This window comes from Salmo trutta, chromosome 39 (genome assembly GCF_901001165.1).
Source record: "Salmo trutta chromosome 39, fSalTru1.1, whole genome shotgun sequence".
Taxonomy (NCBI): Eukaryota; Metazoa; Chordata; class Actinopteri; order Salmoniformes; family Salmonidae; genus Salmo; species Salmo trutta.
The window spans coordinates 17,798,014-17,824,361 of NC_042995.1; the positions used below are offsets into that span (position 1 = coordinate 17,798,014).

Here is a 26,348-nt window from a genome sequence, read left to right on the forward strand (position 1 = left end):
CACAGTTCGCAATGAGCCAGGCGGCCCAAACTGCTGCATATAACCTGACTCTGCTTGCACAGAACACAAGCGAAGTGACACAATTTCCCTAGTTAAAAGAAATTCATGTTAGCAGGCAATATTAACTAAATATGCAGGTTTAAAAATATATACCTGTGTATTGATTTTAAGAAAGGCATTGATGTTTATGGTTAGGTTCACATTGGTGCAACGACAGTGCTTTTTTCGCGATTGCGCTTGTTAAATCACCCGTTTGGCGAAGTAGGCTGTGATTCGATGATAAATTAACAGGCACCGCATCGATTATATGCAATGCAGGACAAGCTAGATAAACTAGTAATATCATCAACCATGTGTAGTTAACTGGTGATTATGTTAAGAGTGATTGTTTTTTATAAGATAAGTTTAATGCTAGCTAGCACCTTACCTTGGCTCCTTGCTGCACTCGCATAACAGGTAGTCAGCCTGCCATGCAGTCTCCTTGTGGAGTGCAATGTAATCGGCCATAATCGGTGTCCAAAAATGCCGATTACCAATTGTTATCGGAAAACTTGAAATCGGCCCTAATTAATCGGCCATTCCGATTAATCGATCAACCTCTAGACAGGATACCACAAAATCCAGCAGTGAGAAGTGGGTGGCATTATTCCAAACCCTAGGGAAAGCCAACTTGATCAACATGTTCAGGATTGTCTAATTTGTCCTCAGTGTGCCAGGCTCAAATGCCTTTGTAGAGAGGATTTTTCTCTCTCATGACCATTAAATGGCCACACTCAAGAAACAGATGCAGCACAGTGACAGAGCTGATCAAAAATGAACCTCAAATATCTGTGAACTGTGACTTGTCATGTAAGGACTTCTCTCTGGCTTTGCAAAAGGACAAAGGACTGCTTGAATCAGTCAAGAGGAGCAAAAAATATCCATGGAAAAAGTAGACTAGGTGAGTGACTCATGCCCCTCTTTTCCTCTTTTGCATGCATTTGAAATGTTTTTTTGTTTTTTTCGCTGTAAAGGTCCAAATTGTGATTTCTTTCATTTATATTGAGGTTTATTCACATAAGTTTACATAATGATACAGTTTTAGTAAAGCTATAGGCTAAATGGAATATTAAAATGTTTTGCCTTTACAATTAAATAAGAGTATGAATATACACTGTATATTCATTCACACAACACCATACCCACACCGCCGTGGCACCGTGCACTGGCACACCACCTTTTGGCTCTTATTTGGTAGTGAGAAAGTTGGCAACCCTATGTGTGACTATGATTTTAAAAAGTTGCAAAAAAAGGCATGCGCTGTTTCTTGCCTCACTGCACACACTGGGAATCAATCACAAGTGATAATATATCATTCACAAGTGATAGGCTCATACTGTCACCCATCAGACTATTCTTAATTTAATGTTGTCTTTACATATACTAAATAATATATGTGTGAAACGTGAACAAAATACATGTCAACTATGCAAAATAGCAAATGGAGGACGCTTTTCCTGTTCATTTCTATGCCAGCCAGGAATGCTATTCTCCTGTTGTAAAGCGAAGCAATGTGCTTAATATTAGGAAATGAAATACATTTAGTAGGCCTAGCCTATAGAAAGCTGATGGGATCCTCTTCTTTTTAATCAATCAAATTTATTTATAAAACCCTTTTTACATCAGCCAATGTCGCAAAGTGCTATACAGAAACCCAGCCTAAAACCCCAAACAGCAAGCAATGCAGATGTAGAAGCACGGTGGCTAGGAAAATCTCCCTAGAAAGGCAGGAACCTCAGGAGAAACCTAGAGAGGATGGCCAGTCCTCTTCTGGCTGTGCCGGGTGGAGATTATAACATTACATGGCCAATATGTTCAAACGTTCATAGATGACCAGCAGGGTCAAATAATAATAATCACAGTGGTTGTAGAGGGTGCACCAGGTCAGCACCTCGGGAGTAAATGTCAGTTGGCTTTTCATAGCCGATCATTCAGAGTTAGAGACAGTAGGTGTGGTAGAGAGAGAGAGTCGAAAACAGCACGTCCGGTGAACAGGTCAGGGTTCCATAGCCGCAGGCAGAACAGTTGAATCTGGAGCAGCAGCACGACCAGGTGGACTGGGGACAGCAAGGAGTCATCAGGCCAGGTAGTCCTGAGGCATGGTCCTAGGGTTCCGGGCCTCCGAGAGAAGAGAGAGAGAGTTAGAGGGAGCATACTTAAATTCACACAGGACACCGGATAATACAGGAGAAATACTCTACATATAATAGACTTATCCTAGCCCCCTGACACATAAACTATTGCAGCATAAATACTGGAGGCTGAGACAGGAGGGGTCGGGAGAAACTGTGGCCCCGTCTGACGATGCCTCCGGACAGGGACAAACAAGCAGGATATAACCCCACCCATTTTGCCAAAGCACAGCCCCCACACCACTAGAGGGATATCTTCAAACCACCAACTTACTATCTTGAGACATGGCCGAGTATAGCCCACAACGATCTCCCCTACGGCACAAACCTGAGGGGGGGCGCGAACCCGGACAGGAAGATCAAGTCAGTGACTCAATCCACTCAAGTGACGTACCCCTCCTAGGGACGGCATGGAAGAGCACCAGTAAGCCAGTGACTCAACCCCTGTAATAGGGTTAGAGGCAGAAAATCCCGGAGAATCCCAGTGGAGAGAGGGGAACCGGCCATCACTGTTGGAATTTGACTGCGATTATGACTCGTGACCACCGGTGTGGCGGTAATACGGTCACCAAAACAGCCCTATCCATGGGCTTATTAACACTATAGAAATTACGTTTTAGAAAAATAATGGCATAAATAGCTACTCTCATGGAATCTGAAAGGTCCTAATATTGCTATCAAACGTTCCAGCTGTCTTGATATTCTAGCAAGAACCCATTTTTATACACACTGAACAAAAATATAAATGAAAAATGTCAAGTGTTAGTCCAATGTTTCATGAGCTGAAATAAAAGATCCCAGAAATGTTTCATATGCACTAAAAGCATATTTCTCTCAAATGTTGTGCACACATTTGTTTCCATCCCTGTTAGTGAGCATTTCCCCTTTGCCAAGATAATCCATCCACCTGACAGGTGTGGCATATCAAGAAGCTGATTAAACAGCATGATCATTACACAGGTGCACCTTGTGCTGAGGACAATTTACATTTTTACATTTTATTTTACCTTTATTTATACAGGTTTTTCTCATTGAGATAACATCTCTTTTCTAAGAGAGACCTGGTCCAATAGCAGCAGAGGGAACAACATTTCAGACAACACAACTTACATACACTAACACAACATTAAACAAAACTATAAACACACATACAGTACAACAAGAACATTTTATGTTAAAAACACGAAAGTCTTGACTATAAAAGGCCAATCTAAAATGTGCAGTTTGTCACACAACACAATCCAACAGATGTGGTGTGTGACAAGGTGGAAGGTGGCGCGGTGGTCCTTTGTGGGTGTGGGGGTGCATTACTGGTGACACAGTCAGTGATTTATTTAGAATTCAAGGCACACTTAACCAGCATGGCTACCACAGCATTCCCCAGCGATATGACATCCCATCTGGTTTGCGCTTAGTGGGACTATCATTTGTTTTTCAACAGGACAATGACCCAACACACCTCCAGGCTGTGTAAAGGCTATTTGACCCAGAAGAAGAGTGATGGAGTGCTGCATCAGATGACCTGGCCTCCACAATCACCCGACCTCAACCCAGTTGAGATGGTTTTGGATGAGTTGGACCGCAGAGTGAGGGAAAAGCAGCCAACAAGTGCTCAGCATATGTGGGAACTCCTTCAAGACTTTTGGAAAAACATTCCTCATGAAGCTGGTTGAGAGAATGCCAAGAGTGCAAAGCTTTCATCAAGGCAAAGGTTGGCTACTTTGAAGAATCTAAAATATGTTTTCATTTGTTTAACACTTTTTTGGTTACTACATGATGCCATAAGTGTTATTTCATAGTTTTGATGTCTTCAGTATTATTCTACAATGTAGAAAATAGTAAACATGAAGAAAAACCCTGGAATGAGTAGGTGTGTCCAAACCTTTGACTGGTACTGTGTGTATATATATATACACTGCTCAAAAAAATAAAGGGAACACTTAAACAACACATCCTAGATCTGAATGAAAGAAATAATCTTATTAAATACTTTTTTCTTTACATAGTTGAATGTGCTGACAACAAAATCACACAAAAATTATCAATGGAAATCCAATTTATCAACCCATGGAGGTCTGGATTTGGAGCCACACTCAAAATTAAAGTGGAAAACCACACTACAGGCTGATCCAACTTTGATGTAATGTCCTTAAAACAAGTCAAAATGAGGCTCAGTAGTGTGTGTGTCCTCCACGTCCCTGTATGACCTCCCTACAACGCCTGGGCATGCTCCTGATGAGGTGGCGGATGGTCTCCTGAGGGATCTCCTCCCAGACCTGGACTAAAGCATCCGCCAACTCCTGGACAGTCTGTGGTGCAACGTGGCGTTGGTGGATGGAGCGAGACATGATGTCCCAGATGTGCTCAATTGGATTCAGGTCTGGGGAACGGGCGGGCCAGTCCATAGCATCAATGCCTTCCTCTTGCAGGAACTGCTGACACACTCCAGCCACATGAGGTCTAGCATTGTCTTGCATTAGGAGGAACCCAGGGCCAACCGCACCAGCATATGGTCTCACAAGGGGTCTGAGGATCTCATCTCGGTACCTAATGGCAGTCAGGCTACCTCTGGCGAGCACATGGAGGGCTGTGCGGCCCCCCAAAGAAATGCCACCCCACACCATGACTGACCCACCGCCAAACCGGTCATGCTGGAGGATGTTGCAGGCAGCAGAACGTTCTCCACGGCGTTTCCAGACTCTGTCACGTCTGTCACATGTGCTCAGTGTGAACCTGCTTTCATCTGTGAAGAGCACAGGGCGCCAGTGGCGAATTTGCCAATCTTGGTGTTCTCTGGCAAATGCCAAACGTCCTGCACGGTGTTGGGCTGTAAGCACAACCCCCACCTGTGGACGTCGGGCCCTCATACCACCCTCATGAAGTCTGTTTCTGACCGTTTGAGCAGACACATGCACATTTGTGGCCTGCTGGAGGTCATTTTACAGGGCTCTGGCAGTGCTCCTTCTGCTCCTCCTTGCACAAAGGCGGAGGTAGCGGTCCTGTTGCTGGGTTGTTGCCCTCCTACGGCCTCCTCCACATCTCCTGATGTACTGGCCTGTCTCCTGGTAGCGCCTCCATGCTCTGGACACTACAAACCTTCTTGCCACAGCTCGCATTGATGTGCCATGGATGGATGAGCTGCACTACCTGAGCCACTTGTGTGGGTTGTAGACTCCGTCTCATGCTACCACTAGAGTGAAAGCACCGCCAGCATTCAAAAGTGACCAAAACATCAGCCAGGAAGCATAGGAACTGAGAAGTGGTCTGTGGTCTCCACCTGCAGAACCACTCCTTTATTGGGGGTGTCTTGCTTATTGCCTATAATTTCCACCTGTTGTCTATTCCATTTGCACAACAGCATGTGAAATGTATTGTCAATCAGTGTTGCTTCCTAAGTGGACAGTTTGATTTCACAGAAGTGTGATTGACTTGGAGTTACATTGTGTTGTTTAAGTGTTCCCTTTATTTTTTTGAGCAGTATATATATACAGATGGCAATTTGCTATCTAGCTAAATCTGGTGCTCCACAATGTTGTACATGATCCCTGACAAATAAACGTAATAATAATGCTTTGGTTTTAACAGTCACGTTAGAGGTCAAAGGTTACTGTTTCGTAAATATCTCTGGTGCTGCTGATAATTCTCTAAGCTTTGTCCTATTTCTATACCTAAAAAGCTACACAGAGGGAGGGTAAATTAATGACAATACAAAAATAAGAATTTAAAGCCAAAGCTTTTTACAGCGCCTCTGTCGCGATCGTCAAAAGGAGTAGACCAAGGTGCAGCGTAGTGAGTGTTCATCTTTGTATTTATTTTAAATCAGAACACTACAAACAAAATAATAAACAATGATCACGACCGTCACATCTTGCAGGCTTAACAAGCAGTACAAAAATAAGATCCCACAACTACAGGTGGGGGGAAAGGCTGCTTAAGTATGATTCCTAATCAGAGACAACGATAGACAGCTGCCTCTGATTATGAACCATACTTGGCTCAACAGAAAGAAATAGATACCATAGAATGCCCACCCCACACCCTGACCTAACCACATAGAGAAACAAACCGTCGCTCTCAGGTCAGGGCGTGACAGCCTCAAGATAATCTTAGGTTAAAGTTGATCTCTAAACTTATATTCTGTATTGTCCACAACATGAAATCATATTTTTTCCCCGACAGATTACTTCATAAATCACCATCGACCCCCAGTTTCTGATTGTGTTTGGTGAAACATTGGTCAAATAAGTCCACAGCAAGGAGACGAGTGTGCGACAGACTTACATTTTCATTTGTATGGTTAGAGAAGCAGAATGTGTAGTAGGGTACTACGCTACATAATGACTTAATCATCATCATGTTCTGTCCCTATCTCCTCCAGCTGTTGGGAGCTCAGTACAGTGATGTGTTTAATTACACACTGTGGGCTATCCCCTCTTTTCCCTCTATTCAACACAGAGTAGCTGTGTGGCCATGGGTGCGTCCCAAAATGCACTCTATTCCCTATATAGGGCACAACTTTTGACCAGAGCCCTCCAGGGCCCATAGGGCTCTGGTAAAAAGTAGTGCACTGTATCGGGAATAGGGTGCCATTTAGGGCACAAGCTTTATCGGGCCACGGTCTGGCGGGTTTTAAAAGCAGAAAGAGTTAAGAAGCTTTGGGAGCAGAGCTGTAGGATAGTCTTGGACAGGCCAGCAGCAGGTTCGGCACGCTTCTGTCACTTCCGGCGAGAGAGAGACAACGGCTCACTTGCCCAGGATTAACTGGGATAGAGAGAGGATTACACTCTTCTCTTCTTTCTTTCCAGTTCGCTCCATAGTAAAAGCACAGACCTGTTACCAGCGAATCCCCTGGGGACTCTCACTCTGCGGCAAAAATTGGTCAACTGTGTTACACAGATGACAAATCCTCCTCTGGAGCTAAGTATTAAGGGTTGAGGAAGCGGGTCAAAGGGACTGGAAGAAAAGAGACCACAGAGGTAAGTAGTGAGCACGCAGGAATGTGTTAAGTCTTTTACAGTTGGCTCCGAGCCCAGATACAGTAGACTCTCACTCTGATTGTTGAGGAGGTGGGATTGGGCTCTTCTAGTTTTCAGGATTTTTATAATGGTTTTCCCACCAAGGGATCCACTGTTTTTAATCCAAGTATTACTACATATTAGAGTCAATTGACTTACCCATCCCTCAATCTAATCCCCATACTTCTGTTTAAGATGTAACACTACATCACCAGTATTGTTTTGTCTTTCTGTTGAATGGGTGACGTTGACCGACACAAGGACATGGTAGCACGTAGAATACGGAATTAGAAGAGACTGTGTTTAAGTGGGCCATTGACTTTTGAACCCTGAGCTTATTTCACACACAGGGCATTAAATGACCCTTAGGGCTTTTAACGTGTGACAGTGGAGGCTGTTTTTACCTGGGAAGTTATTTGACACCCAGTTGACATCCATCATAGCAGAACTGATGACTATGTATATAGAGGTCAGAGTTGTATTAATCTGGATTAATGTTATGTTATTGTTATCTAAAATGTGTAAGAAGATTAGATGTTATCATTCAGCTTTTAGATGAACTACTAAGCAAGAATATATTTTTATTGAATTTCTCTCTTTCCAAGGTTTGGGTTGGGGCGAATTTCCAGCAGTCAGTGCTGGGTGATCACCATGAGGCAGGCCGTGGAAGCCGAGGTGGCGATGTCGTCCCCTAGACTGAGTGACCATGGTCAGTAAAAGGAAACAGCTTCTCTCTCAACCTCTAGCTGATGGCAATGCACTTCTCTCCTGTATGTTGTGATAATCCTATGGTTGTTTATCTTTATGATTATGTTGGTGTTGTCCTCCAGGCCTAAGGCAGATCCTGTCTGACGTGGTAGAGGAGGTGAAACATTCCATCGATAAGGAAATCAACGGGGCAGAGCTCCTATACAGCCTCCTCAACGCCCCCTGGCTCAAGTCTCTGCTCAAAGTTAGTCTGGGAGTCTAGTCTGTGATATACTCTCAACTGGGGTTTATAAAGGCTGTGTTTCACTTTATCTCTACTTTCTCTCGGTCTCTGCTCCACCCAGTGAGTGGAGGGTGTCTTTGATTTGTGTTTATCCATAGTTTTGTCTTGTTCTAGGTGTAGGTTTAACCTCTTCTCTGTCTCTTCTCCACCCAGGTGTATGAGCGTCTGCGGCAGCACCAGAGAGAGCCCCCTGCTCCTTTCCTACCATACACAACACAGCTCATCCAACAGGTAGGACCTTTCCCTCTACTGCTTTGCCCTCTTCCGTCATTGGCTTGTCAGAAGTGTCAGTGGTGTCAGTCCTGTCCTGTGTCCACTCAACCCGCCTTTCTGCTTCTCTTCTAGATTCTGACGGACATGAGAACAGTTCCGAACACTTCTGCTGAGGCCAGGGAGCTTTACAGTCTCCTCAGGGGACCACACCTCCAGGTGAGAGATCCTGAGGCAAAAAGGGCTCCTATGATCCTAACCTTTGTATCTGTTGTTGCAGTAACTAAGTTATTCTGGGTTGTGTGAGTTATTTATGTGTGTTGAGTCCGCCTAAATGCATGAATTGACTTAATAGTTGTGCTCTGTCCTAGGCTCTGATATCAGCCCATGATACGGTGGCCCAGAAGGATTATGAGCCTGTGCTGCCTCCTATCCCTGACAACCTACCTGACGATGAGGAGGCCATGAGGATTGTCTGTCTGGTGAAGAACAAGCAGCAGCTGGTGAGTCATGGATACAACTGTTTGTTTTTAAGGAGGAAGGCTTAAAGCAACAACAACAAAAATACTAGATTAGAAGTATCATCAAGGGTACAATCTTTTACACCTTGCTATGTTCTAACGTGGATACCAAAAACACACTTTTAGTACTTTCACACTTTTTCCTCCATGCAAGGTTACAGAAATGTTGTATTTTATTCACACCGAATACAAAGCAGCAACTCCTGAGGACCTGACAGAAGCTGTAAGAAAGGGCAGATGATGCTTTCATAACATGTTATAAGTAAAAAATAAAAATAAAAAACATGTTATTAGTTTGATTGTTAAATTGTGTGACAGATGATTTCAATCAGAGTAATCGTAGTAGAGATGGTTTTAATACTTCAAAATTCCAGGATGGCTTATGATTAGTGTCACGATGGGTCAGTTTTGGACACCAAATATACAATTTCCAGTCACTCAGTTTGAACCCAAAAATGTTCCCATAGTTATTAAGCTGTATATACTCGGAAGCTCCTACCCATCCACATCTGACATTGCAACCTCTTTTGGAACCCGTTTGGAACAAATCTAAATCCAATCCTGGTGTCAGACAGTTTTAGCAGTACCCTGTGTACCCAGATCTCTATTTCAGGGCTATAGAGGAATCTGTGGTCTCAGACAGAGGTAATCTTGTCTAGCCCTGTCTCTCCCCCTGAAAGAGGAGCTCAGGAGGGGGGATCCGCAGTCGCTGGGACACCCTGAGGAAGATGACCTGCCGAAGGCTGATCCACGGTGGGGCCAGGGCGGTGGAGGGCCCCTGGCACGGTATGGGGGCTCTGGGGGCCGTAGTGCCCGGGGAGCGACCAGTCATGCCCAGCACAAGGAGTCAGCTACCCACCAGCTGAGTTGCTATCTTCTGCGGGTCCTCCACCCCTGGGCAAGTCCCGCCCTCCGCCACGTTTTAAGCCAATGAGTAACTGTAGAATGTGCCAGACTGATGCACTCTGGAAAGAAGAAGGTCTTAATCGCTCTGCCCCCTCGGTCTGTAACTCTGTCCTGATTGGTAAGAACTAATTACAGTTGAAAAGACCCTGAAAACAATATGATTCAATACTGTATCTACTGCCATGAGTAGTACAGTGCTGTACACTGCAATACATATCAGTTCAGTACATTATAATGCAACACAATGGAACTTCTACTCTTACTCAGGCTAATAGATTACCTTTTTCCAACCTCTCTCTCCTCCCTGCTTCTGGAGATAATGTGATCGAGGAGCTAGACAGCGACGAAGACAGAGAGTCAGCCAACACCCTGTCCCCTCTCCCACACCATGCTCCACCCCTCCAGCCCTGGACTCTCACCCCTCCCTGCATGGCTGCATACCACCATCCCCCCGGAACTCCACCGCGGTTCCGGAGCTACAGCGTCAGCCCCCGGATCCGCACGGCTCCCCCCAGCACCATGCAGCATCGGCAGGTAGATGAGATGCCTCGCAACCCCCCTGTGGAGCTGGCTAAGCAGGAGAGCCTGGATGAGTTGAGGTCCACGGTGCAGCAGGCTGCTAGCTCTATGGAGTGCAGCACCAATGACGTCCGGCTGCTGGGGCAGAAGATGGCCGCCGCCACAGAGCGCATGTCTGAGAGTGTCCAGGAGAATGCCCAGGCCCTGACGCTGCTGACCCAGGTGGTGAGCAGACTGCAGACACTCACCGCTGCCAGCAGGACGGTAGCAGATACACCAGAACCACATAGAGGAACCAGCAGCAGTATCCCACCAGTCAACATATCAGCCAGCGAACAAGAACACACAGCCAGCAGCTTGAAGACTCAGACATCCCTTTCACACCAGTCCAGAGTATGCTCCCTGTCCTCCTCTTCCTCCTCCTCTTCCTCATCCTCCAGCTCCTTCACTGGCCCTATGGACAGCATATCCACATCCCAGGGGAAGATCTCTCAGCCTCAGTCCCCAGCCTGCAATGGGTCACCCAAGGCAGGGTTGAAGACCAGGATTCCGCCCATGTCTCCCAAAAAGCATGTTGGTGCTTCCCCCACATCTAAAAAGAAGCATGTGGAACCCCAGCTCCAGCAACCCCACCTCTACAACAGCCTCTCAACACCTCCACCACCTGCCCCGCTTGGCCCCAACCACAACAAGACTGGCTGCTGCTCCAGCCAGGGGAAGAAGAAGAAGAAGAAGAAGTGAACCAGCCAGGAGGACAGTGGTGCTCTCATGTCTTCAGGAGACCTTCTATTCCTCTGCTTCAGGGAATGGTCCTCTCCTCAAGATTCCCTCAGAGATCTCGGCTTCAAAAGGCATTTATCCTTTCTTCTGTTATCTTCGTCACCATGTCGCCCACCATTCATTCCGCAATTGTGATGTGTTGGCTATGCCCATTGTTGTGTTTCCATCCTCAAGCCGTCCATCTGTGTTTCATGCAACTCTGTGTTTCCCGAATGTCATCTGTTATTTTCACAAGATTTCATTTTGTAATTGTAAATATAGCATGTCCATTGTTTATTTTTGACTCATGATGTTTTCACCTCATATCACATGACACCCTCCATAACCTGTAATAGGCCAAATGTGTCATTGTTGCTGTTCCACCCCAGTGATGAATCTACTTGTGTATTAAAGTTGTAAAAAGTTAAGTATTTGGTCCCATATTCATAGCACACAATGGCTACATCAAGCTTGCGAGTCTACACATGTGTTGGATGCATTTCCTGTTTGTTTTGTTTGTGTTTCAGATTATTTTGTGCCCAATAGAAGAATGGTAAATCATGTATTGTGTCATTTTGGAGTCACTTTTATTGTAAATAAGTATATCATGTTTTTAAACTCTTCTACATTAATGTGGATGCTACCATGATTACAGATAATCCTGAATGAATCGTGAATAATGATGAGTGAGAAAGGGGGGGGGGGTGATATTTGTGCATCTTTAAATTAAAGCTGACAGTCTGCACTTTAACCTCACAATCATTGCATCATTTAAAATCCAAAGTGCTGGAGTACAGAGCCAAAGCAACTAAACATTCTTCAAAGTCCAAATACTTTTGGAGCTCACTATGTGTGAGAGTTACAGGACAATGTTTTAACCCTGGATTCATGTCCCCTCTCTCTCTGTCTCTCTCTCTTAGGGAGCCACGATAAAGCGAAATGGGATAACAGGGGAGATCTTTGTGGCACGGGTGATCCATGGAGGACTGGCAGACCGCAGCGGTGAGACCACCTCTCTCTCTCTCTCTCTCTCTCTCTCTAATCTGTTTCTTCTTTCTCATGTGTGCCCCCTCCCCCCTCTCTCTCTAGGTCTGCTGCATGCAGGGGACAGGATCACTGAGGTGAATGGTTACTCTGTAGATGGCCTGGAGCCTGAGCAGGTCATTGAGAGACTGGTGAGTCTACCAGCAGAACACTGCGTGGCTGCCCAAAAATCCACACATTTCACACAGTCATCACAAATGGTGTCTGTAGTAAGTTTTTATCCACCAGTGATGTACATGGGTGTTTATCTGTCTTTGGACCCACAGGCCCGGTCTCAAGGCACCCTCATGTTCAAAGTGGTTCCCATCACAGATAGACCAGTCAACAACCAGACGATAGTGAGTAATGGCATGTTTACCGAGCTACCCTTCCCTGGAAAGGGTGTCAGACAAGTCATGTCAGCTGATTGAACCATAATGGCACCAAAACCAAAGTCTTTCTCTTGACAATAGGAGGTTACTATTACCAAGAAAACCTATGGTTCAGTTCCTGTCTTCAGTGTTGTAGTAAAGATCTTTTTCATTGCATTGTCCTTGTCTCTTGTTGTCTCTTGTATTGTGTCTCCTGGTGTCCCAGCTGTATGTGCGTGCCATGGCAGACTACAGTCCCCAGCAGGACCCGGCCATCCCCTGCGCCGAGGCAGGTATGGACTTCAGGAAGGGAGACCTGCTGGAGATCGTGGACCAGTCAGACACCCTCTGGTGGCAGGCCAAGAAACTACCCAGCACCTCGGCCTGTGCTGGCCTTATCCCCTCCACCAACCTGCTCAGGAGGAAACAGAAAGAGTTCTGGTGGTCTCAGCCCTACCAGCCTCACACCTGCATCATACCCTGTGAGTAGAGTACAGTCTCTCCTTTACGTCTGGCTTGTCAGCTCTTTTACACCAAATTATAAGCACCTGGTAACAAGTATTACTGTATATCCATAACAGTAACAAATGACAATTCTCTTATTCCTCTTGCTTGCCTGAAGTGAGCACTGTGAATGAAGGTAAGAACTATGATCCTTTTTTATGGTGCCAGTTTTCAATGAGAGGCAGTTTTTGTTACACTACATGACCAAAAGTATGTGGACACCTGCTTGTCAAAATCATGGGTATTAAATATGGAGTTGGTTCCCCTTTTGCTGCTATAACAGCCTCCACTCTTCTGGGAAGGCTTTCCACTAGATGTTGGAACATTCAGCCACAACAGCATTAGTGAGGTTGGGCATTGATGTTGGGCGATTAGGCCTGGCTCGCAGTCTGCATTCCAATTCATCCCAAAGGTGTTCGATGGGGTTGAGGTCAGGGCTCTGTGCAAGCCAGTCAAGTTCTTCCACACCGATCTTGAACAACCATTTCTGTATGGACCTGGCTTTCGGCATGGGGGCACTGTAATGCTGAAACAGGAAAGGGCCTTTTCCAAACTGTTGCCACAAAGTTGGAAGCACAGAACCATCTGGAATGTCATTCTATGCTGTAGCGTTAAGATTTCCCTTCACTGGAACTAAGGGGCCTAGCCCGTACCATGAAAAACAGCCCCAGACCATTATTCCTCCTCCACCAAACTTTACAGTTTGCACTATACATTGGAGCAGGTAGTGTTCTCCTGGTATCCGTCAAACCCAGATTTGTCCGTCAGAGAATGCGTTTCCACTGCTCCAGGGTCCAATGGCAGCGAGCTTTACAGCCGACACTTGGCGCATGGTGATCTTAGGCTTGTGTGCGGCTGCTCAACCTTGGAAACTAATTTCATGAAACTCCCGACGAACAATTATTGTGCTGACATTTCTTCCAGAGGAAGTTTCGAACTTGGTAATGAGTGTTGCAACAGAGGACAGACAATTTTTACACGCTTCAGCACTAGGGCATCTCGTTCTGTGAGCTTGTGTGGCCTACCGCTTTGTGGCTGAGCCGTTGTTGCTCCTGGACATTTCCACTTTACAATAACAGCACTTAGAGTTGACCACGGCAGCTCTAGCAGGGCAGAAATTTGACGAACTGACTTGTTGGAAAGGTGGCATCCTATGACGGTGCCACGTTGAAAGTAACAGAGCTCGTCAGTAAGGCCATTCTACTGCTTATGTTTGTGTATGGAGATTGCATGGCTGTGTGCTCGATTTTATACACCGGTCAGCAACCGGTGTGGTTGGAATAGCCGAATCCACTAATTTGAAGGTGTCCACATACTTTATATATAGTATATAGTATATATCATTATTGACTTTGCACTGACCTGTCATCAGTGGTGGAAAAAGTACCCAATTGTCTTATTTGAGTAAAAGTAAAGATATCTTAATAGAAAAAGACTCAAGTAAAAGTGAAAGTCACCCAGTAAAATACTACTTGAGTAAAAGTATTTGGTTTTAAATATAATTAAGTATCAAAAGTAAATGTAATTGCTAAAATGTACTTAAGTATCAAAAGTAAAAGTACAAGTATAAATAATTTCAAATTCCTTATATTAAGCAAAGCAGATGGCCACATTTTCTAGTTTACGGATAGCCAGGGGCATGCTCCAACTCACACATAATTTACAAACGAAGCATGTGTTTAGTGAGTCTGCCAGATCAGAGGCAGTAGGGATGACCAGGGATGTTCTCTTGATAAGTGTGTTAATTTGACCATTTTACTGTCATACTAAGCATTCAAAATGTTACTAGTACTTTTGGGTGTCAGGGAAAATGTATGGAGTGAAAAGTACATACTTTTCTTTGGGAATGTAGTGAAGTAAAACTTGTCAAAAATATTAATAGTAAAGTAAAGTACAGATACCCCAAAAATGACTTAAGTAGTACTTTTAAGTATTTTACATCACTGCCTGTCATACTTTGCTCTTTCAGAGGAAGACCTGATTGATGAAAAGTGTGTTGAAGCTGGTACGATTTCCCTAATTTCCTCTACAATAAATCATATTGTTTCTCTCATTTGTTTACTGCAAAATGACTTTGGTGGATTATTTTGAATGTTTATTTTCTATTTTCTAACAGATGAGGAAGCTTTTGAATCTGGTAGGTAAGTCTTTGTTGAAGTTAGTTGATCATGCAGCCTGTACAAAATACAGTATCACTCAACTATAACCCTGTTTTCTTTATCGCAATCATTTCTGAATTCCAATTTGGAATGTGAGAGGAGCTAAGAGAAGGTGAGCATGACCTGCTCTACTGAGCTCTCCTTTGATCTCAATTAGAATCAACTCCAACACCCTGTCTGGTGACACACACACACATTCATCCCATTATCATGCTCTCCCCCTCCCTGTTCCCCCCGCTCCTAGAGGAGGGTGAGTTCAGCACTAACATCGAGGGGATCTATCTAACTGGGTTCAGACGTAGCCTGCGTCTGTGTCGGCGGCAGTCCCTAAGCACAGGCTCCAGTCAGCAGTCCTTCCACACACGCTGTTCCGGCAGCGGCTACGGTGCCCTCAACAACCCATACGAAGAGGTGGTACGATACCAGCGCAACCCGCAGGACAAACACCGCCTGGTCGCCCTCGTGGGTAAGACACCAGTCCGGCACTAACCAGCAACACAAATAGATTGGCAGAAGATTCATATATGTATTGACTGTCATGAATATGTACTAATGTGTATATGGTTCTGTGGCCAATAATGCAGAGACAGTATGACACACGCTACGTTACTGTTTTTTGTACATGTACAGTGTGTCTCTGCTTGTATTGACACAAAATATGTGTGATGACATGACGGAGACCTCACAAGTGTGTTCTTCTCTCTCAGGTCCCTCCGGCGTTGGAGTGAACGAACTTCGCAGACGCTTAATCGAAATCAACCCAGTGACCTTTCAAGGGGCAGTGGCTCGTGAGTACACCGCCTAAGTGGTGTCAGCCTACATGACTTTCTTCCATTGTTGATGTGGATACCATCAATGTCGTATATGACGGCTTGTCTTCCGATGATGTCATCTGACATATTTTCCCTTCTTCCTCCAGACACGACACGAGCCGCTAGGAGCTATGAGGAGTCTGGTAAAGAGTATCACTTCATCAACAGGGAACTGTTTGAGAACATGGTTTACAGCAACAGGTAGGTACTCATTGAATAACAGCTGCTCACTTTCCTCTCACGAACACATCTTGTTAAATCAACTGTCACAACATGAATGTGACTCGTGGCCTTATGTCCTAATGGGGACAAAGAGGATTAAGTAAGTTAATAACATTGATGTGGACCACCTGATTATAAGCCAGGGTTTTGTGTTGCGTTTTTTTAAAACCAGGTTTCTGGAATACGGGGCGTACAAAGGTCATTTCTACGGCACTAGTCTTGATGCTGTGAAGGATGTTTTGAACAGTGGAAGGATCTGTGTCATCGACATCGAGCCTCATGTGAGTCCTCCTGGGGTTCTTATCAGTGGGGCTTCATCATTGACTTGCCCCTATTGTGGAGTTAGCTCTGTGTTGACCTCAGTTGCATCTTGGCCAGGTCTTCATTGTCAATGAGAATTAGTTCTCAATTGACCCATGTATGATGACTGTCTCCTTCCAGGCCATCCAGTCAGTGAGGACACATGAGCTCAAGGCCTACATCATCTATGTGAAGCCGCCCACCGCAGAACGCATGAAGGAGACCAGAAAGGACGCTCAGATCACCACCAATTACTATGTCAACAGACCTTTCAAAGTAAGCACTCTTATGGTTTTATTATCATTTCTCAATTGTTTAATTGACCAGGAAGTCTCTCACAGTTTGAACCTCTTTTTACAAAGAGACCTGGTAATAATACACCATCCCTATGGTGATCAAATGGTTGAAATACTGACCATCATGCCATAGTTAAGATAGTGACCAACTGTCATATTATTCTGTTCCCAACAGGAGGAAGACTTCCAGGAGATGGAGGAGGCAGCCAGAAAGATGGAGTCTCAGTACTGCCAGTTCTTTGACTCTGTGATGGTGAACGACGGGCTGCAAGACTCCTGTGTTCAGCTACTGAGGGCTGTGAGGAGGGCTCAGGATGAGCCACAGTGGGTTCCTGCCAACTGGATACGACCCACAGAGGAGTTTTGATGAGGGGGAGGAGAGGACATAAAAGGATAACAAACAGATGGAGGGCAGGGCATCGTAAAAGAGGGAATGGAGAACAACATGGATGAGGAGTGGCTGTAACCTTTGGCTGCTACTTCTGAACATACCATTTGCTCTCCAGTGGAATTTGTTTTGGATTGGATTTATAGTTTTGTTTAGTGGTGAGTTTGAGAGACTCATACAGATACTGTCCTTGTGTCTGCTTTAATCTGTTGTTGAATAATTAGCATATTCAAGGCTATGGAGCTGGGTTAAACCAAAAATCATGTGTCTGTTTTTTTCAAAAATTGTGTGCGTAGTTGGAGATCATGTATTGATGTGCTACACAGGCATGCTATGAGAGGTTGTAGGTTAACCTCTCATCTTTCGTTTACAATTAGAGCAAATAATTGTCGATGCTGAATTTCTGTATTTTCTTAATGTTTTTATTTTGTTTAATAAAAATAATGTTAATGCCAAAGAATGTAAATTCAAGTGCTCAAGATTGGTACTATGTTTCAGTATGAAGGTGAGCAAGGAAGTGGAGTTGTGTGCTCACCATTTGAACACAATGTTTTCATAATACTGAAGGGTAAAAAACAGAATACAAAACATGAGCTGGCACACACCCAGAGTAACGGCGAATAAACTATAAAAAGTAAATTCACCCTGAAGAAGGCACAGTGGTGCCGAAAGGTTGGTGATTTACCCAATAAATTACTGGGAGTTTATATACGGAGTGTGCGACTCTATTTTTATAGTTTACAATACTGAAGGATACCTTCAGCACAGTCTGTAATTCCAGGCTATTATTATTCCGAATATTTTTTGAGAGTGTAACATAATGGAATTTGGAATAATGCTAAAATATGTGACGTATACTGTTACTAATTTTAAAAATACAATTTTGTGTGTGAACACGTGTTTTTGAATATGTGTTTGTGTGGCTTTCTGTGTCAACAAGTGCAGAAGACAGAAGGCTTTTATTTTGAAAACAGGAAGTTCCTTCTTGTGTCCTCAGCTGGAAATCACTGTCATGGCAAGGCAACGACTGTAAACAGCGTGGCAACCAACATGCAGACGATACAAGTCCAAAACAGTTTAACAGCTAGGTAGCTAACTAGCTAGTTCTTATCGGGGTTCTGTTCTAAAGGGCAGAAATGGACACCGGAGGATTCCAGGTATGTAGCTAGCTAGTTTAGCTAGCTAGCTAATCTTGTAAAGGTCGGAACACAAGGATGCTCTAGCTTAAATGTGCTAGCTCATTTAGCCGACTAACGTTAGCTAGTTATAGTTTTGCTATAGCTTACTTAGTTATAACTATTTATCTATAAATTCGTTATAACGAGTGATTTTTTTTCTCTCCATATTCCAGTTGCCCAGTGTGTGCAGTTTGTTTTTTAATCAAAAAATATTTATTTAGGTACAAAACACGCGACGGAGGGACCTCCCGCCTCTTCCACAGGTACCATTAGCCGCGCATGCGCCGCTACACTTACACGACCATCCATATCATACATCTTAGGTGTAATTCGACTTGTAACTAGCTGATATGCAGCACACTGGTAGCTTGTGATCACATGCCCAGTCAAAAGACTGCTCTCAGACAGCCAGTTTCCATAGGTCTCTCTAGTTTCTGCACTCAGCAACCTGAAGAGGGCTCAACAACAACAAAGCAGAGAGGGTATGATGGGGACCTTGCTGCAGAACCATACAGCATTAGGAGCAAAGGTCAACAACCCCATGAAGAGGTGGATAAAGCTAATGTCACTTCAAAACGGCGGCCCAATATGGGAGGGAAATAAAATATGGCCCTAATAATCATCAACATTGTTCTTACACCAAATTATTACATCAATAAAGGTGTAGTTTGGTGTAGGCTATTTTTGTTGAGGGTCTTCTTCACTTCATACCTCAAGGGGTCAAATCCCTTAGGTCTGAATAGTCTTATCTGATCTATGCTTTGATTGGTTGGTATTCCAGTACCTTGGCAGATGCCTACTGCAGATTTAGCTGAGGATTAGGCAGTGTCACCAAGGCTGTGGCACAGGAATATCCTCAGAGCCCTTCCTGATTCTTGGATGTAATGGTGAGAAAACAACTCACGGTAAGCTCTCTCTCATACACAGTCCTGGGCCTAGTTTTGGGAAACCGGGCCATGGTACTATTGGATCTTCTCACTGTATGAAAAGGACTCTCTTTTCTGAGTCCAGGTTGTTGAGTTTTGGAGGATTTTATTGTTAAGATCAATTGGAGAAATGTACTGTTTGAGACTGGGAGTGTTATCTACTTTGAAAGCAAGTTTTGGAGAGAGCTTTGTACAACCACTTGCTTGGTTCCGTTGTTCCTTGGTTCCCCTCTGTTCCTATCTCTTGGCATGTATGGATTGAGGGCCTCCCGAGAGCGCAGCGGTCTAAGGCACTGCAGTGCTAGAGGCATCACTACAGACCCTGGTTCGTTCCCAGGCTGTGTCACAACCGGCCGTGATCGGGAGTCCCATAGGGCGGCGCACAATTGGCCCAGCGTCGTCCGGGTTGGGGGAGGGTTCGGCCAGGGGTGTAGGCAGTCATTGTAAATAAGAATTTGTTCTTAACTAACTTGCCTAGTTAAATAAAGGTAACATTTTTTTTGAAATAATGAAGTATATGAACTAATCTTTAAGGAGTGTTATGTAAGATGTTGGCCAAGCCTCATTCTCTTCTTCCTTGTCCTCTTTAGCGTGGACAGCGTGCCCTGCCCCCCATGTCAAGGTGAGTCTAGCCTCCTTATGCTGTTGTGATACTGTTTCAACTCATTTATCCCAGCAGAACATCTCTCTCTCTCACGCTCTCTCTTTCCCTTTTTTATGTATGGCATTTGAACAACTTCATGAAGTCAAGATACAGGTGGTGAGTTGCCTTCAGAAGGATGTTGTAATAGATCATTTAACTATTGAATTTAGGTTGATGCTGCTGGCTTGGATATAGTTTTCTTAACCTGTTTTGTCTCCTATGTAGACGAGATGCCGGTCCCTAAAAGCAAGAGGAAGAAGTCGAAGAGTCAGGTGGATGGTGTAGAAAGCCCAGAGGGTGGGTGGAAAAGGAATAGTTCCAAGGAATAGTTCTCGGGAGCTCCTTCTTTTGAACTGCTGGTGAACAGCGTTGTTCCAGATTTTGGAGGCACCTTGCCTTTAAGTTTCAAGCTATCAATTAATTATAAAGCTTGCATTCTACTGTCAAATAATAATGTATTAACTGTTGAAGTACTAGTAATGACTTGAACCACATAGTAAGTACACCTCAAGTATATAATAAGAGAGTTGTGTTGTTTGTATGTGCAGCAGACCCAGGGATGGAGATGGCCCAGATGGGGGGTCTGAGCAGTCGCAGGTCATCTGAGGTCATCCAGGCCTTGACCCCCGAGTCGCAGGAAGCTGCACCACAGAGAAGGAAGAAGAAGAAAAAGGCAGCAACCGTAGGTAAACAACATATCTGACTACGTGAACAACATGCCTGACTATAGGTAAACAACAGGCCTGACTATAGGTAAACAACAGGCCTGACTATAGGTAAACAACAGGCCTGACTATAGGTAAACAGCAGGCCTGACTATAGGTAAACAGCAGGCCTGACTATAGGTAAACAACAGGCCTGACTATAGGTAAACAGCAGGCCTGACTATAGGTAAACAACAGGCCTGACTATAGGTAAACAACAGGCCTGACTATAGGTAAACAACAGGCCTGACTATAGGTAAACAGCAGGCCTGACTATAGGTAAACAACAGGCCTGACTATAGGTAAACAGCAGGCCTGACTATAGGTAAACAACAGGCCTGACTATAGGTAAACAACAGGCCTGACTATAGGTAAACAACAGGCCTGACTATAGGTAAACAGCAGGCCTGACTATAGGTAAACAGCAGGCCTGACTATAGGTAAACAGCAGGCCTGACTATAGGTAAACAGCAGGCCTGACTATAGGTAAACAGCAGGCCTGACTATAGGTAAACAGCAGGCCTGACTATAGGTAAACAGCAGGCCTGACTATAGGTAAACAGCAGGCCTGACTATAGGTAAACAACATGCCTGACTATAGGTAAACAACATGCCTCGGGGGAACCATATACGTACTCTTCCTACATTTGTAACTCAAACATTATCTTGTTTGTGTATTATTTATTCTATCACTTCTGCATGGTTAAGATTATATTCAATACATTCCGTTCTGTTTTACCATAACCATTTATAGGCTATATGTCATAGTTGTACTTACTGTATTTGTGAAATGTATTAAGTTACATGTTGAGCGTTGTTCATTCGCTTGTTTGTGCCTCAGACCTGGAGGATGACCAGGCTGACCTGGTGAACGGGGATGGACTGGTCCAGAACACAGCCGAGGCAGGGGAAGAAGTGACCAAAAAACCCAAAAGGAAGAAGTAAGAGACACTAAAATATGTACTATCTATTCTACAGTATCTTAGTCACTTAATGTTTACACATCTGGCATTACTCATCTCATATGTATACACTGTATTCTATACTGTTCTACGGTATCTTAGTCTGTTCCGCTCTGACATCGCTCGTCCATATGTATATAGTCTTAATTCATTCCTACTTAGATTTGTGTGTATTGGGTATATGTTGTGTAATTTGTTAGATATTACTTGTTAAATATTACTGCACTGTCGGAGCTAGAAGCACAAGCATTTCGCTACACCCGCAATAACATCTGCTAATCACGTGTATGTGACAAATCAAATTTGATTGATCAATGGTGTTGAAAGTAGAGTAAAATGTGTTTTCACTTATATGGTTCTATTATGATAGATCCTTTGCTCTTTTAATGAGCTCAGTTTCTCTTTCTTTCTTCGTGGTCACTCCCTAGGAAGTCGAAAGTGTCAGAGACGCAGTACGTCAACGAGCTTGATGTAGAGGACGATGACATCATCACAGACGCTCAGCCACCCATCCCCCAGCATTCCCTGTTCTCTGCTCCCCTGGGACAAAGCCAGCCTGTGGGGAAGGTGTTTGTAGAGAGGAGCAGTGAGTGTCCCCCTTCCTTCTGTTATTTTATGTTAGCTGTACATGGTAGAGTTTAAGAGTATAGGTTCGTTTCCAGGACACAGATGAATTAACCTAGTCCTGGACTATGAAACAATTGCAATGGAAAACCTCTATTGGAAGCCTTACTTGGTCGAGAACTAGTCTTGTTTCTGTGTCTGGAAAAATTGGCCTTATATGAATTCTTTGGACGTCCTTGTGTGTCCTGTCTTCTATGTTGGATAACGATGTGTTAACGATGTGTTGTTTAACTTTCAGAGAGGTTTCAAGCGGCCGATCGGTCAGACAGACCGAAGCCCAGCGATCAGGTGGACAACTTAATGGACATCCAGCAGATGTGGACCACCAAGGATGTGTCTGTTAGGGTCCATAGTGGCTTCAGGTGTGTGTGTGCAGGTGTCTGTTTGAAAGACTGTGTGTGTGTGTGTGTGTGTGTGTGTGTGTGTGTGTGTGTGTGTGTGTGTGAATGTTCCCTCTATATCACATCTCTCTATCTCTATAATATACAGGGGGATTGGGCTGTTCTGCCACGGCTTCCTAGCAGGCTATGCAGTGTGGAACATCATAGTGATCTATGCCCTGGCAGGAAAACATCTCACTACTCTGCCTAACCTACTGCAGCAGTACCACAGCCTGGCCTACCCTGCACAGTCTCTCTTCTACCTGCTACTGGCTATAAGCACCGTGTCAGCCTTTGACAGGTAAGGAGGTGGGTGTCTGTGTGGCACATTGTTGTTATTTTGGGTCAGGCCCAAAATAAATGTGGCCGTTGTTGTGAAAATATGGAAGCCTGTGGCTAGAGCTAGGAGGTGTTTGTGTGTGTATGTATACAACACGCTGTCATTCTGTTCCATCAATGGACCCAAACAAAAACACATACACAGACACACATCTCCTTTCTCTAGCTACAGGCTGGCACATGTTACAACAAACCCCAGTGTGCCCCGTCCCTCCCCAGTGTGTGTGTGGAGACTCATTCTCTTTCCATTTCAGGGTGAATCTGGCCAAAGGCGCCATGGCTATGAGAGAGTTTGTCACCCTGGACCCAGTTGCTCTAGCCTCTTTCTGTGAGTGAAAACATCTTTACAGCATGTTACTCAATTCATTCAGGACAGGCGGAGCCTATCTGTATATGATGCAGCCAGCCCAGCAAGCACTTTGTCTCTCTGGCCTTGGCAAACGGTCATTTCACTGAAGTAACTATCCCTCTCCTCCTTTAGTGTACTTCTCAGCTCTGGTCCTCTCTCTCAGCCAGCAGATGACCAGTGACCGCATCAACCTGTACCCCAGTGCTAACGAGACCTTATGGTGTGCTAACTAACTGTTCTTATTATCTTGATATTAACATGTAGTTCTAAGTTAGATCTTGTATATTGATTATCCTACTCAGCAGAATCACTGTTGGGAGTCAGAGAGACTCTGACTCCAGCCAAACAAACAAAAAAGCATTGTGACTTTTTCAACCCCCTCCCCTCTCCAGGCCTCCTGGGTCAGAGCACCAGATCCTGAACCCGTGGATCATAGTGAACCTGGTGGTGGCTGTGCTGGTGGGAATGGCCTGGATCTTCATCTCTGCCAGGCCTGAGATGGACTACACCGAAGGTGAGGCTGAAGTTGTTGTGTTTTTAATTTATTTCGTTTTTGTAGATTTTATTAAACAAACAGCAACTTAATATTTCCACAGACGTAGTTCCACATGACATTGACCAAGACTTACTGCACAACAGTCACAATAAACAGAGACAAACGAAAAAAGACTACTAAAAACAACACCACCTACTCAGGCGTACATAAATTGCGACAGACACTTGTTGACACGCTCAGTCCTATATGTTACCACGGTCTCAATACTTATCTATATATATTGTTTAATATGTTTTGTATACACCATAGATATATAATTACTAGAAGGGACAAAGCACCTCAGATAGACCACAGCAATTTCACTGGATTGTACACACACACTCAGCAACCTTACCGAATGACACACATGTTAAAGTCCCTTCAGAGATGTGTTTTCATTTTTCATGTGTATAAAAGCTTTGTATGTCAGTTGCCTTTAGAAATAACATGGGCTTCCAATCACTCTATCTATCTCCAAACCAGGGTTCCTAATGGCTATGGAGATCGAGTCCTTGAGACCAGAGGAGAAATCAGAAATGTCTACTTGAGGAATATTCTTTTCAATTTTTGCTCGCACATCTTTTTTTGTACCGTATTTTATCAGCCAACACAAAATGTACACGTTGTTTGTGGCAATAATCAGTTTATTTTTGTATGACCCGAATGTGTGCTTGTTTTGTCAAATGTATTGATTACCATTGGAAATAATAAACATGTTATCCCACTGAGATGCTTCTAAATGTCATTTTGGGGACATTAAACCAAACATACCATTTGTAGTGTATTGACCTGAAACAGCATGGCTGTGTCTTGTTATATACCACACCATTAAATAGAGTGCCTTCAGAAAGTATTCAACTGTAACTCAGCCACCTAGGAACATTCACTGTCTCCTTGGTAAGCAACTCCAGTGTAGATTTGGCCTTATGTTTTAGGTTATTGTCCTGCTGAAAGGTGAATTAATCTCCCAGTGTGGTGGAAAGCAGATTGAAATCAGTTTTTCTTTCTACAATTTTGCCGATTTGCCCCAAACACAACACTTTGTATTCAGGACAAAAAGTGAATTGCTTTGCCACATTTCTTGCAGTATTACTTTAGTGCCTTGTTGCAAACTGGATGCATGTTTGGAATACTTGTATTCTGTACAGGTTTCCTTCTTTTCACTGTCAATTAGGTTAGTATTGTGGAGTAACTACAGTGTTGATCCATTCTCAGTTTTCTATCACAGCCATTAAATTCAAACTGTTTTAAAGTCACTATTGGCCTCATGGTGAAATCCCTGAGAGGTTTCCTTCCTCTCTGGCAACTGAGTTAGTAAGGACGCCTGCATCTTTATAGTGACTGGGTGTATTGGTACACCAGCCAAATTACAATTAATAACTTCACCATGTGCAAAGGGATATTCAATGTCTGCTTTTTATTTATACCTATCATCTACCAATAGGTGCCCTTCTTTGCGAGCCATTGGAAAACCTCCCTGGTCATTGTGATTGAATCTGTGTTTGAAATTCACTGCTTGACTGAGGGACCTTACAGATAATTGTATGTGTGGGATATAGAGATGAGGTAGTCATTCAGAAATCATGTTAAACACTTATTGCACACAGAATCCATGCAACTTATGTGACTTAAGCTGATTTTTACTCCTGAACTTATTTAGGCTTGCCATAACAAAGGGGTTGAATACTTACTGACTCAAGACACTACAGCTTTTCAATTTTTATTAATTAGTACACATTTAAAAAAATGTAATTCCACGTTGACATTATAGGCTATTGTGTGTAGGCCAGGGACACAGAAACCTCTAAACTTAATCGATTTTAAATGCAGGCTGTAACACAATTTATTTTGGAAAAATACATTCTGAAAGCTCTGTATACCACACAATTAAACCAGACCATTACCACACTGTTAAATCAAATCCTGTGAAATGTGTTGCACTGGAACTAAGGCTGGAACAATAATCGTATAGTTGTGTAACCGACAATGTTGGACAATAACCGTGACATTTGAAAATTGTTTTTGTCATAATCGTCTTGACATTCATTGTAGGACGGGGGATTAAACTTTATTCACAAGTAGATTGTTTACCCAATAGCAGTTCTTCATTATTAAATGAGGGTAAAGTTAGTAATCGTTTTATGAACAGAACAGCATGGTGGAAAGAAGCTTATTTTCCAAAAGTTCCAGGATCAAAACCATTCGTTTTTGAGATGTGTTGTATGTATGAGGTATGTCGTACAGTGGCGAGTTTAGCATGTAAATCAAGGTGGGGCAATAAAAAAAGTGGAATACATGCCAGCAGTCACTACGCTACGCAACGCAACACTAAACAATACATGAATTACACTTTAACAGTGACAAACAGTGCCCACAAACGGTTAGGGCCTACATAAAGCTGTCCCAACAGCAGTCCCAACACCAGCTACACCTAGCTATCAGTGGAGCCTTGTCTGGCAGGGAAACAGTTCATTCAGCCTCATTTACTGCCTTTTAAAAAAACAGCTGATATGGCTGACTTGCTTAAACAAATGTGGTTTC

At 43.9% G+C, this 26,348-nt stretch overlaps 2 protein-coding genes across 3 annotated transcripts; both read left to right on the forward strand.

Moving 5' to 3' along the window:
- The first annotated feature begins 7,086 nt into the window (after positions 1–7,086).
- LOC115179738 (MAGUK p55 subfamily member 4) lies at positions 7,087–18,061 on the forward strand. The gene is made up of 20 exons (XM_029741444.1): positions 7,087–7,147; positions 7,792–7,895; positions 8,017–8,138; positions 8,331–8,408; positions 8,523–8,606; positions 8,759–8,890; positions 12,013–12,094; positions 12,182–12,267; positions 12,403–12,474; positions 12,713–12,968; positions 13,109–13,126; positions 14,960–14,995; positions 15,107–15,127; positions 15,247–15,261; positions 15,394–15,615; positions 15,857–15,937; positions 16,069–16,162; positions 16,356–16,464; positions 16,625–16,759; positions 16,955–18,061. The coding sequence occupies exons 2-20, from the start codon at positions 7,838–7,840 to the stop codon at positions 17,144–17,146; spliced, it is 1,893 nt and encodes a 630-aa protein (XP_029597304.1). The 5' UTR covers positions 7,087–7,147; positions 7,792–7,837; the 3' UTR covers positions 17,147–18,061.
- Positions 18,062–18,139: 78 nt separating this feature from the next.
- On the forward strand, positions 18,140–24,535 carry LOC115179360 (transmembrane protein 237B). 2 transcript variants are annotated; one of them, XM_029740795.1, is made up of 14 exons: positions 18,140–18,324; positions 18,567–18,608; positions 19,862–19,893; positions 20,018–20,031; positions 20,140–20,211; positions 20,463–20,600; positions 21,460–21,559; positions 22,009–22,166; positions 22,443–22,566; positions 22,694–22,885; positions 23,178–23,251; positions 23,405–23,492; positions 23,665–23,786; positions 24,291–24,535. In XM_029740795.1, exons 1-14 carry the CDS (start codon positions 18,304–18,306, stop codon positions 24,353–24,355), a joined length of 1,242 nt encoding a protein of 413 aa, XP_029596655.1. In that variant the 5' UTR covers positions 18,140–18,303; the 3' UTR covers positions 24,356–24,535. The 2 variants fall into 2 exon arrangements, with proteins under 2 accessions (XP_029596655.1, XP_029596656.1); XM_029740796.1 differs by having other exon boundaries at positions 20,466–20,600.
- Positions 24,536–26,348: the final 1,813 nt, after the last annotated feature.